This window comes from Larimichthys crocea, unplaced genomic scaffold (genome assembly GCF_000972845.2).
Source record: "Larimichthys crocea isolate SSNF unplaced genomic scaffold, L_crocea_2.0 scaffold90, whole genome shotgun sequence".
Classification (NCBI taxonomy): Eukaryota; Metazoa; Chordata; class Actinopteri; family Sciaenidae; genus Larimichthys; species Larimichthys crocea.
The window spans coordinates 66,378-79,986 of record NW_020861222.1 but is presented as its reverse complement, the minus strand read 5'-3'; the positions used below and the strand labels follow the sequence as shown (position 1 = coordinate 79,986).

The window sequence follows — 13,609 nt, the reverse complement described above, 5'->3', positions numbered from 1 at the left end:
TTTTTATGGAGCTGTTACAACAGTAAAACTAAACTAGTCTGAATAGAAATTTGCTTCAACATAACTAAAGGTGAGCACATCCATAATGCAAGAATAACTACATTTGGATTTCTTTGTGAAACTGTGGGGCTTCTTTTCTCCAGTTTACTGAAGTATTTGAACACACCAACTCCTTCCAGCTGCTTACCAGCTGTTTCTCTGGGAAAATACCTGCATCCATGATGTTTTTTAATATGATAAGCTTTTTTAATTTCCTGTTTGACATTGCTAACAGGACTTGTGTTCTCTTTTTACACCCACCTAGTTTAAAGAAAAATGGTAACATGTATCTGCAACTTCAACCCCCACTGCTTATTCCAAAAGTCTGTCCTCATCAATGAAGCTCATCAGGCCTTACTACTAATACTGGACTTTTTATGATGTTAAAACTGATACTGACGGAGGACTAGGGCTACGGCAGCCATTTTTTTACTTTAAACATGGCCTTCTCTAGAGCCATGTGATTCCGCTGTACCATTCTCACTTCTAGTGTGTGTGTGTGTGTGTGTGTGTGTGTGTGTGTGTGTGTGGTGTGTGATTACAACCAGTGTACTCCATTTTCAAACAAAAACCAGCTGGATATATAAAGTACCATTATAGATTAAATATATAGAAAACTATGTAAAGGTATATACTTCTAATGGTTTTGCGTGTTTGGGTTGGACTATAAGCAAGCTTTAGTCATAAGAAAGCATTGTGAATGGTCTTTCAAGCTGATTGGAATGTAGAAAACGTGTGAAATAACATTCATGTGTATACTGTATATACAGCTAGAGCACAAGATTATTTAAGGTGTCTGATATTTTCCCCCACGGTCGGTCAGGGATTGTAGGTTAGCGTGACACAATGAAGCTAACCAAGAAAACAAGCACTTAAAGCTGGTGGCAGGCTGCAGGGTTGGCTAAAAGTATTTATAAGTGCACTCATTTTGAATGTAACTGAAATGTTAACTCTCAATGTGTCTAAAGAAAAAAAAACATACAAGAAAAATTCCTGTAAGCAGCAACAATGTTTATTTATTTGCTAGCTTTTTTCTGTGATGTTCTAGCTATTGGAGTTACATTCCTGTACCAGAGCCAGAATGTTTGGAACAGTATAAAACAATAAATGACTTGCAGAAGGACTTTGGCTTAGACTGTGGTGTCTAAATGAACCCTCGTGATCTCATGAGGATTTTTATGCTGTGAATTCTCTTCCTGTAGAAAATCTTAGAAATGCAATTGCGCTGTAACATTTGTTTGGTGACCTTTCAGATTTCAGATTTCCAATAGTACATTTGAGGATTTGAATGGGAATATACAGCTGTGCATTGATATGAATTATGATGTTTAAAAATAGTAAAATATTTCTTCTGTAGATTCTTTTCTTTTTCTCTCTAGGGTTGGCAATGTTAGCCAGTCAGTCCACCACTTTATTCCCCTTTATTCATCTCATGATCGGATCAGTACAATAAAATTCGATGAGAGAGGATGAATCCTTGACTTTGGTGATCCAAAGTCAGGTCAACCTTTCAATTTGTCCCACTACCATATCAAGTTGCAACAAGTTGGGAAGTGAGCAAGACAGATGTGGGGACAATGAGCAGCCCTGTTTAACACCACTGCTTGTAGATGTATGGTTAGCGGTTATAAAAGCAAAAAAGGCAGAGCATTGCCAAAGAAATTAAAGACTAGGCCAGTTTAAAACCTGTAAAAGGTGAGGAGGAAGTGTTAGGATGATGATGACCCTGATATCTCACTTCATTACTTTAACTTTAACAGGACAAGGAGACATTGAGTGATTCCATTTTTTTTTCCCGTTGCTTGGTCTAAAAAGTAACTGTTACTGACTACCACATTTATTTTCTTGATTTCTTTTAGTGTTTCTTAAAGCCAGAAAGTTGCCATTTGAAATGACTTTAGTTTTGTGTCAGGTCTGTGATCTGCTTTTTTTCTACACAATTAAACAACTGAATGAACATCCTCCAAGACTGGAGATTACATAATTTTTGCCAGGGGTCCTCTGTATAGATAGGCTGTCAGTAATGTCTCCTGCTCCAGTGTGTCAGTGTGAAAATGCAAAACAGGTGAACTATCCAGTCAGTAAACAGCAAAAACACACTTATACAGGTTATGTGCATAAAGTTCTGTAAGACTGAAACTAATGATAAAGCCAGTGTTTATGTCACATGTCAAGTGTGGCTCAAGCCTTTATTTTTCCATGTATCAGACTGTGTGGAAGCCTGTAGACATCAAGCAGCTACATAATTCCGCTGTGCACTGAGTGAGCGCCACCCTGATGTTTGTCAGACTTTATATTTTAAATTCCAAAACCGGATGCTCTGTAGATTTTCAATGTCTCTCTTCAGAATTATCGTCTTTCTGTGCGCAGCATCAGTTTTGATGGTAAAACCTCAAGACAATCATCCACTTCCAGGACAAACAGCAGTGATACAGTTAATGAAAATAAAAGTAGGACAGCTAAAGAAATCTATGTTTACAGCCTTCATAGAACATTATTAAATGCCAGTTTATTATACTGTGTCACATTATGTGGGAGATATTAGTAATATCATTTATGCCAACATTTAAGTCAGAATTATGACTGGGAAACAAGATCTTCAGAGAGCTGCAAATACTCTAATAGTAATTACAAATAAGACAAAGTGCAAGAAAAAGGAAACACCTCACATCAGCCAAAGCCTGTGTTCAACAATTAAACTAAATTTATTCAAATTCTGATGAACATGCATGGCCGATTTTGCAAAAATACAGCTGACCTTAGTTGTCCAGGGACATAAACAGTAATTGCCATGACTACCTTTGCATGACGTTAGTTCCCACTCAGTCCAACATTTAGTTGGACAACTCATTGCAAAGGAAGCACTACACCTTATTTTGCATGGAACTTGAATGTGCATAATTGAGCCATTTGCAAACTGTCTTGACAGAGGAAGCTATGCTAGCTGTGGCACATCATTCACTTTCATATAACCCTCCTCTGCTACAAAGTGCACCACAAGAGGCTGCTTTGCAGAAAGTCAACAGACTCTTGACTGACAACCAAGTTTTGCTGTTTCCTGGAAAGAACTTCTTCTTTCGATACACTGCTTCTTTTAGTCAGAGCACAGCAGGTCAGACAAGCACACGATCCAGCTTAATAAAGTTTTTCAATAATAAATTAATAAAAGATGAATATGTACTTTTCTTTCCATTTCTATTAAATTTAGTACCACACTTCTTAAGTAAAGCATTACTCTTTTATTAATATCTGTAAATGTCAATGCATGTGGTCATTAAATACAAAATAAATGTCAAAGAATTCCTCTATTAATTTATAGCTGTTGACTGGAAGAAATGCAAACCTGTTACAATATTAAAATCTCAATAAAAGCATACAAACATTGGATGCTGGGTACTATGTTTCAATACAAGGTGCCCATATTTTAAGGGATTTCACAAAAACAATATTAGCAGAACAAAGAAAGTTTTAAAAAACTGCACCCATACACACTTATCTGCACACATCACACACACCAATCCTCCTCAGTGGTTGGGTTATAATAGTTTTTCTGGAAGTTTAGCAACAGATAAGGCAGCATCCAGCTGTGTTGCCCTCCAACATATTTTAATACCACTGGTTTTCCTTCAAAGCACCGTCTCCCTAAAGACTCCAATCAGACTGTGAGGCCGTTCAGGATGATCTAGGCGGGACCCTGGCCTTGACCCTGCTCTGGATTCTGCTTTAGAGCCAGCCCTTGACCCTGTTTTTCTGCTGTTTCCTCGATGTTCCAGAGCCTCAAACGCAGCACAGGTAAAGGAACTGAGGTCTCCACAGCTCTGCAGGTGCAGCAGACCAGGCCTTCTCGTGGGAGGGCGAGGGAAAGTCTGGGAGGAACTGCCTACTGGCTGCTGCTGCTGGGGAGGTTTAGGTTGACTGGGACACATGTCTGAGTCAGTGAATACCTGAAAGCAAATGGGAAACTATTATTCATGACACATCAAAATATAATTCATTAAAGTCTGTTCTATTTACAGAATATGGCAGAAATTGAATATAATATTCTAATATTCTATTCTAATAACTGTTTTTACTATAATCCCCTGAAAATAAGAATATGAATCAACCTTGTGTTTATGAGCTACTGTGACAAGTGAATTTCTCTGGTGTCAGACCATTAAAGTCTATCTTATCTTATCTTATCTTTAGAATGAGACTTATATCTATAGACACTACAGGTCCTCTTCTACAGCCATCTTGAACCACCATGTTTCTTCAGTAGCCCAGAACGGACAAACTAGGGTCTTATACATTTTTCACGAGTTTTGCAAATCAAATCAAATACATTTTATTTGTATAGCCCAAAGTCACAAAGTACATTTGCCTGAGAGGGCTTTACAATCTGTACAGGGAGTGACACCCTCTGTCCTTAGACCCTCGGTTCGAGTGAGGAAAAACTTGCCCACAAAAAACCCTTTAACAGGGAAAAAAGGTGGAAGAAACCTCAGGAAGAGGAGTCCCCCGGCAGTCTAATCCTATGGCAGCATAACTAAGGGATGACCTGAACCAGCCCTAACTATAGGCTTTATCAAAAAGGAAAGTCTTAAGTCTATTCTTAAAAGTGTTGACCGTGTCTGCCTCCCGAACCCAGAATGGTAGAGGGGCCTGATAGCTGAAAGCTCTGGCTCCCAATCTACTTTTGGAAACTATAGGAACCACAAGGAACCCAGCATCCTGAGAACGCAGTGTTCTAGAGGGGTAGTAAGGTACTATGAGCTCTTTTAGATATGATGGTGCCTGACCATGAAGAGATTTATAAGTAAGGAGAAGAATTTTAAATTCTATTCTAGATTTAATAGGTAGCCAATGCAAGGAAGCCAAAATGGGAGAGATGTGATCTCTGATCTTGGTTCCTGTCAGAACACGTGCAGCAGCATTCTGAATTAACTGTTGTTTTTATAATCTGTGTTTTATCATTTTAATCTAAAAAGTAAATTGTGACAGAAGAAATTGAGCAAAGTAAAATGTACTGTCACTCCAAAAAGGATGTAGAAAATGGAAATAATACAAGTCATCATTATCATCTCATGTGTGAAAGAGAAATGTGTCATGACTTTATTACTTCCAACTACTTATTTCCAAATTCCAATAATATGAACAATTTATTTGGTTTTAACTCCATTTTTATCTTTCAAGGATATCTTATCTCACCTTATCTTATCTCATCTTATCTCATGCAAGGAAGCCAAAATGGGAGAGATGTGATCTCTGATCTTGGTTCCTGTCAGAACACGTGCAGCAGCATTCTGAATTAACTGCAAAGTCCTAAGAGACTTATTAGAGCAGCCTGATAACAAAGAGTTACAATAGTCCAGCCTAGAAGTAACAAATGCGTGGACTAGTTTTTCTGCATCCACTTGAGACATGATGCGTCTGATTTTAGTGATGTTACGTAAGTGGAAGAATGCAGTCCTCGAAATTTGTTTTATGTGGACGTTAAAGGACAAATCCTGATCAAAAACAACTCCAAGATTCTTTACAGTGTAGCTGGAGGCCAGGGTGATCCCGTCTAAGGTAACTAAGACTCTAGAAAGAGAGTTTCTGAGGTGTTTGGGTCAAATTACAAGAACTCCAGTTTTGTCTGAATTTAACATAAAAAAATTGTAGGTCATCCAACTTTTTATATCCTTAAGGCATGCTTGGAGTTTAGTTAACTGATTGGTTGCATCAGGCTTGATCGATAAATATAACTGGGTTGTCGTCACATAACAATGAAAATTGATAGAGTGATTCCTAATAATGTTCCCTAAAGGAAGCATATATAAACTAAATAGAAGTGGTCCTAGTACAGAACCTTGTGGGACTCCATGACAAACTTTGGTATGCATGGAGGATTCATCATTGACGCGAACAAACTGAGATCAATCTAAGATATGTCTTAAACCAGCTTAGGGCATTTCCTTTGATGCCAATTTGATGTTCCAGTCTCTGTAAAAGAATTTGATGGTCAATGGTGTCAAATGCAGCACTAAGATCTAACAGGACAAGTACAGAGATGAGTCCTTTGTCTGATGCCATTAGGAGGTCATTTGTAACTTTGACTAATGCGATCTCTGTGCTATGATGCACTCTAAATCCTGACTGAAAATCCTCAAATAGACTATTGTTATGGAGAAAGTCACACAGCTGATTAGCTACAGCTTTCTCAAGTGTTGGACAGACTCTCCCTGTAATGCTCTCGAATCTATCAAGCATCATGGATCTGATCAACTGGTCTCTAAGCGCAATTGACACCATCTTCTCTAAGAGAAGCCCAGGTTCGGGGGAACTTGTATGTCCTGCCGGAACGTTTGCAGCTGGTTACTCGATGGACGCCTGGGAGAAGTGGCGGGTCGTGTGTCTGGCGGCTCTTTCTGTGGAGGACGTAGAAGACATCTACCTATTCGGATTGTTGATGACAAGTGTCTTGCTGATTGGAGCGGGCATGGCACTGATTCATCGAGGCATGCGGAAAACGCTGGCAGCCGTGCACAGCCCCATAAAGCTGCCGGCAATGATTGAAGCACTGAGCATAGCTGTCGGGAATCTGAATGGGGCCGTGAACCGGAATATGGATAACATCGCAGTGCTGGAACGCAAAGTGGACGACATCACAGAGACTATGAACCGGAACATGGTCACCATTACAGGATCGATGGAAAACATCAAGAACAACCAGATATGGGTTACATCATGGAGAAGCTGACAGTTTTGCAAAGGCAAATGGATCGTTTGGAGACCAAGCTGGCTGAGAGAGCCTGTAGCAGATAACGAAGCTACGGGGCCCCAAGACCAACAAATTCCAATCTTATCTTGGCCTCCCCACACCTGCAGAGCCTTGGCCAAGGCCTCTGCTGGAATAACAACTCCCCCGGAAGATCACTACAGCGAGAGCTCTTTGCCCTACTACCCCATCTCCCACTGACACTTGTTGACTGTTCTGCCATGGCCTGATCAAGGCTGTCTCCATAGCAACTGCCATGCCATCGCCATAACATCTGCGGATTGAGACTCCACGATTACGGACAGGGCGGGACACGTCTCCAGGCTTACGCACACATGCACAGACTTACAGATATGCTTTCACTGTCCTACCCGCATCCCCCCGCCTTCACCGCTTGTTCCCCCCAGCCTGACAAGGCGGGTCTGTGACCACGCCCTCTGGCTGCAGGACCGGATGGCTGCGTGCTGGACTGGGACTACTCAAACCACCCATCCCCTATCCCCTGGTTGCTAGTGATGTGTCTCATTGTAGAGTGTACTGTATATGTGCTATAACTGCTGAGGTGTTTTTGTCCTGCCCCCCAGATTGTTCTCCTGACAGGAGTACAGTCTGTGGGTTGTTCTTTTTTTCTCTCCCCTCTCCCCATGTTGTATCCCCTTTTCTTCTTTCCTTGGCTACCAGACCCTGTCCTGTCTCCCCCACTTGTCTTATTACATGTATTTATTTGTATGGACAGACTGGTTCGCAATTTTCGTTGTACTGTACTTGTACTGTTACAATGACAAAATAAAGCCTGATTCTATTCTATCTTAGACAGAAAGGGAGCAGCCACCATCGTTTCTCCTACTTGGAAGTAGAGGGTGAGGCTGCAAACAGCAGACATCAGAGAAGACGGTCAAGATTTCCAATTGAACTAATATATCATCATTTACAAACAGTGTATGAAACAGCTTTAGTTGTACAAATTACCAAAGCAAAAAAACATTTAGATTATGGTCATTATTTTTGACAGAGACACCAAAGTGTGTTTCTCTGAATAATCCTTTATAACAAAAACATTGTCAGCCCACATTGACGTTTAGACTTAGACTGCACTTCATTGATCCCTTTGGGATGACTCCCTAAAGGAAATTGTAGCATACAGACCCTGTATACAAATAAAGGAGGTATGAAAAAGATACAATATATAGTGATGGCAGCGCGACACTGAAGCTTCGATACGTGCTTCAAACCCTGGACTACAATTCCATAGAAGCACTGCTTCGAAGCTTGCTTTGGTGCGAAAAAAAAAACACGTGACATGTGACGTCCGAAGCAGAAACTGCTTCGTTGCCAGAATGAATCACCTGACTGGTTCGCGGTCCAATCAGGTGAATGGCACTGCCTCGTCTCGATTCTGACAGGTGACAGGTTGAGACAGTTTTGAATTTGAGTGCCTTCAATATTTTATAACAATTTTTATGCACACCTGCCTCATCAGTTCCTTGTGAACGAGTGTTTTCAAATGGTGGAGAAATTGTCAGCATAAAAAGAACCGACTCAATCCAAAAATTGTTGAAAAAATAATGTATCTCTTAAAAACTTTGACTGCCCCCCATCCTACATAATCACCCTCTGCCATAGTTACACAAGCAACCTATGTCATAGGTTACCAACCTAAACCTATGTTAATTTTCCCATCACTTTCCTCAATAACACAATACACACATTTGTCTCATTGATCTTTATTGTGTGAAGAGGACAATCAGTGTGCGTGTGTAATTTAAAAACTTCCTGTCCACCAACTACCTAATTTGACTGCAGCCTGGCTCTTTGCCAGGAGAGGTCACCATAACTGAAGCTTCGAGTAAAGAACCCATTTTCGAAACAATTGGCTCAAGTGGTTTGGTGCTCATAAAAGCTTCATTTACCCATCACTAACAATAAGATAAACAATAGACTCTTAGCTAAATAAAGTAAAACATAGACAGTACTTTTGTCACAGTGTGTGCAGGTGTCTTCATGTGGTTTACACCTTAAGACCTAATCAATGTCTGCAGTCTAAAGCTGAAGTTATGCTCTCTATTTTTCTTAGTCAACAAATCACAGAGACAATCAACAATAAATGTAACAAGGACTGTGTCTGTATCAAAGCTGATATATCTAAATCACACTGATTCACTGGTCGACATGTTATTTCATTACCATGGACACACTCATTGGTCAACACACACTGTCCTGCTGCCCAATACTCACTGGAGCACCAAATGTGGGTTAATCTGCTGCTGAAAATAGTCCTCAAATTGACTTTTTCCTCTGACAGCCTCTATATCTCTCTGTTCTGTCCAGCTGTCTAATTTTATTATATGTAATGGTGCAGACTAACACAATGTTTTTCATGTTAACTTTAAGAAAAATACAGAATAATGTTAGCTTTCTATAATATTAGCTACACTTTGTACTGAATGATGATGTCAAACTGACCTGTTCAATAAGCTGCCACAGCGTACAGCCTCCTCCATGGTGCTCCTGATCTGACTGCAAGACAGTTCGTATGCTGTCCACCAGCTCCTGGACTTCAGGGGTCAGCCCTGGGCTGCTGGCTGCTCCAGGATTTTCCTGACCAGCTGCTGTGTGTGTGTTGTAGCTCTGGTTAGCCACCATGGAGGATGGCCGAGGCCGGCGAGGCATCCTACTGTTGTTACCCCGTCGCATTGTGACATGGCCTTGGGCGTGGGCGGCCAGTGTAGGCCTGCGATGTCTGGGTGGAAGAGTCTGTGGTCTGAGGAGAGGGAGCGAGAGGAGTGCTACCCTGCACTACAGCAGACATCAGAGAAAAGAAAATGGTCAAGGTTCCAGTGGAACTAATATATTGTCATTACAAACAGTGTTTAGGGAACATTATTAGGAATCACTCTATATCAATTTTCAATTTGTATGCTGACGACACCCAATTATATTTATCGATCAAGCCTGATGAACCAATCAGTTAACTAAACTCCAAGCATGCCTTAAGGATATGAAAAAGTTGGATGACCTACAATTTTCTGATGTTAATTCAGACAAAACTAAAGTTCTTGTAAGTGGACCCAAACACCTCAGAAACTCTCTTTCTAGAGACGTAAAGAATCTTGGAGTTATTTTGATCAGGATTTGTCCTTAACGTCCACAATAAAACAAATTCGAGGACTGCATTCTTCCACTTATGTAACATCGCTAAAATCAGACGCATCGTCTCTCAAGTGGATGCATAAAAACTAGTCCACGCATTTGTTACTTCTAGGCTGGACTATTGTAACTCTTTGTTATCACGGCTGCTCCAATAAGTCTCTTAGGACTTTGCAGTTAATTCAGAATGCTGCTGCACGTGTTCTGACAGGAACCAAGATCAGAGATCACATCTCTCCCCATTTTTGCGTTCCTGTGCATTGGCTACCTATTAAATGTAGAATAGAATTTAAAATTCTTCTTCTTACTTACAAAGCTTCATGGTCAGAAGCACCATCATGCTAAAAGAGCTCATAATACCTACTACCCCTCTAGACACCTGCGCTCTCAGGACGCTGGGTCCTTGTGGTTTCCTATGTTTCCAAAAGTAGATTGGGAGCCAGAGCTTTCAGCTATCAGGCTCCTCTTCTGTGGAACAAACTACCCATCTGGGTTCGGAAGGCAGACACGGTTAACACCTTTAAGAGTAGACTTAACATCATAATCACCAATCATTGATCCCTTTGGGATGACTCCCTAAACACAATCAAAACATTTAGGAATATAATATTCATAACTATGTTTTCCATTAGAGTACGACAGTGTCTAAAGTAGCGCCAGAATGAACAAACTTTCCACCTTTACCACCTTGTGCTCAGATTGGCAGAACACTCCTATCCCATGGAGCAGCTTAAAAAGCCCCCCGTTCAGAGTTAGAATGCTAAGCCTTGTCCCATAGGGGCCACCCATCTAATAACACCAGTCAAGCCAGATGACCAGCAAACCACCAGCCAGATTTGCCTGCTGTTAACTCCAAAAAAGCTGTACAAGCTCCTGCAAAGAGAACTCTCCACAAGATCAAGTGGACCATCCTGTGGACAGATTTGAGACTGTGCTGGCTCCATCTTCTGATTGTACTGCTTTAAGGGATTTGTCGGCAAAGGGAGCTAAAATTTGAGAGCACACAGTCCTCATGACTCACTCACTCAGCAAGTAACTCTGCGGATGAACTGCAAGTATCCAAACAAATGCAGCCAGGGCCATATCCTTCAGATGTTACATTCTGCAAATCTGCCTTTGTGTTGTCTGTGTTGTCACCTCCATTACACATAGGATGCAGATCCCTGATGTGAGCCAGTGTAGCACTTGCTCACATCAGCCACAGCATGGATCTACACAGGGTGGCCACACCCCAGGTGGTGTGGCTGACTATGGCAGCAGAGGAGTACAAATGAGCTTACGTCATCATTGGACGGCTAAACCGGATAGTCCCCAAATGGACAAACTTTCCATTTCACTCCCAGGGATGGACTATTTTGGGCCATTCCAGGTCAAGATGGGGAGACGAGACGAGACGAGACTGAGACTGAGACTGAGAGCCTGTCTCCTGTCCTACAGGAAGACCTTTCAAATAGAAGATCATTCTTAACGTTTTAACTCCCTGCAGCCACACACTCTTAAGAGACTGAGATCCGCTCCATTAACGATGGCGCTATCTACTAGTGGGGACCCACAGAAGAAATACTTGAGGTATTGAGGTGTTTGAGGGACAGCCCTTATTAAAGAGAAAGGGACGCAAGGTCATTGTTCTAATGGTGTACTAAAGCTTCCCATCTCTGTTTAATATCCTGTCTATGGTTTTCTGGAAAATGTAGGCAGTCTAGCGAAGGAACAATGATATTGCAGCATAGCCGAATGATAAGTCACATCTGAAAAGGCAAAATGCCGAGTGTCAGATGGGGTGAAAGGGGTGGTCTGGGGTGGGTCGAAGGTCAATCTTAAGAGAGAGCACAGCCCACAAACCAAAAAAACAGTGAGGAAAAAAGAATTTCGGATAAGATATCCGTGACAGTCGAAGCCTGCTTGTACACGGCTAGATGTCCACGATGTGTGTGATGTGTGTGTGGTTTGTGGTGTGTGTGTATGTAGTATCGCATGTAAGTCCATAAGAGGGCACAGACACCACATACCAAGTAGATAATTGCTATTTCATGTATTTACTACTATTTACTTAATGTAAACCTTTGGATAAGTATATACAGTTGACGTGCCTCTGTTAGATATTAAGAGCTGTAACCAGCAGAGTTTACTTACTATTTTCTTAGAATCCCATTTCTTTTGGCAGAACTTTATTTGGAGTGATTCTTACCGTACCTGTTGCAAGAGTTACTTTTTACTGCAGTGAATAGATAATACTAACCCACATCCCCATCTCATCTTTGTTTAATCAATCCCAACACCATGTTTTTCAGCACTCACAATGTTTCACACACAGTGGATTAAAAATGGTGAATTGAATTGTAGATACTTTAGAGGCTTGACTGGTAATGGTGTCCAGTTCTGTATTAGTCGGGATTTTCTCTGTGTCTTATTTCATTGGTGTACAACTTTTAAAGACTGCATAGTTCCATATAAGCAAAAAAAGACAACTTTAGTAGCGAGGTCCATTAATACTGGATCACTGTTGTAACGTTGGATCCTTGGTTTCCTCCAGGGAATCACTGCTGGAGCGTGCTGCTGCTGAGGAGGTGAACTGGGGCTGATGGACTGAACTGTGGAAGGACGCCGCTGCAATGCCGATTGTGTTTGGGCACTCATGTCGAAGACGGATATAGACAGATGAACACGTCTGCTATTAGAACAAAAGGCAGTGTCTGACACTGTTTTAAATAAAACAAAGGATCCTGCACAAATCACAAGACTTAATTGTGAATCTAATACTGCATGCTGAATACTGTAAGCCCTGAAACAACTCGTAAAATACACAAGGACCCCTGGCTAAACCCCCACATGACTATGATTCAGCACAGGCTGCAACACACTGTGGTTTGTGTTTAAAACAATCAGTCTTGAATCAGCGCTCCGGCTGTAGAGCCTTGCCTTGTCAGGAAGGAGCGGAGGAGTGCTTGTACTTGGGTCAGTGCACGAGAGCTTTGTGGATCTCTGGCTTAGAAGAACCACGCAGTGGGAGCTGTATTAGCAAGTTGGTTCTCAGGGGTTTAAGTATGTGTTGTAAACTAAAAAAACAATGGCATATGAAATTTAGGCCTTAACACACCGAGACAAACATCCCCTCCCACATCTGGCCTGCCCTGACTGGTGTGAGGACAATCCATCGTACCCTTGCCAGTGGCTCTGTTGCCTGAGGTAGCTGAGTTCATATTCATCTCTGTCAGACGCACTCTCTGTCTCCTGAACACAGATCCAAAGACCCTTAGTAGTATGGTTACTGCTAAAGTAGTATTGAACTAGACAAAAAAGTGTTTGGGTGGTAATTTGTCCTGGTTTTCCATAATGTGGTCCATAGTACAGGATTGTTTTGCTGTAACCATCACAGACATTGTATTTATGTTAATGTTTGGATTTTGTAATCTTTGAAAAGAATTGTGTTATGGGCATTATAGGTTCCTTCTCTGTGTTGCCCGCCCTGCAGCCATCCAGAAGATGCTCAAGGAAACTTCAATCAAAAGTTGACCCGAGTAAGTAAGCAAGTAAAGTCAATGTAAAAATTTTCCAGTATCGGTTAGAGCTTATACTGTACATGGACCGTACTGACCGTGTGACTGCCCTGGTAAGAGCTTCCAGCAACAGCCGCTATATGAAGGAGGGGGATTCTAGTGGACAGACACACCTCCACCCCTT

General features: G+C 41.4%; 1 protein-coding gene across 3 annotated transcripts in view; it reads right to left on the bottom strand.

The window, feature by feature from the left end:
* Window positions 1–13,609, bottom strand: part of fam189a2 (family with sequence similarity 189 member A2) — a 30,355-nt gene continuing 16,746 nt past the window's right edge. For all 3 annotated transcript variants that reach the window (XM_027277200.1, XM_027277198.1, XM_027277199.1), the window contains one exon: window positions 1–3,983. In XM_027277200.1, coding sequence (XP_027133001.1) covers window positions 3,666–3,983 — 318 coding nt within the window. In that variant the 3' untranslated portion in view covers window positions 1–3,665. The remainder of the gene's footprint in view (window positions 3,984–13,609) is intronic.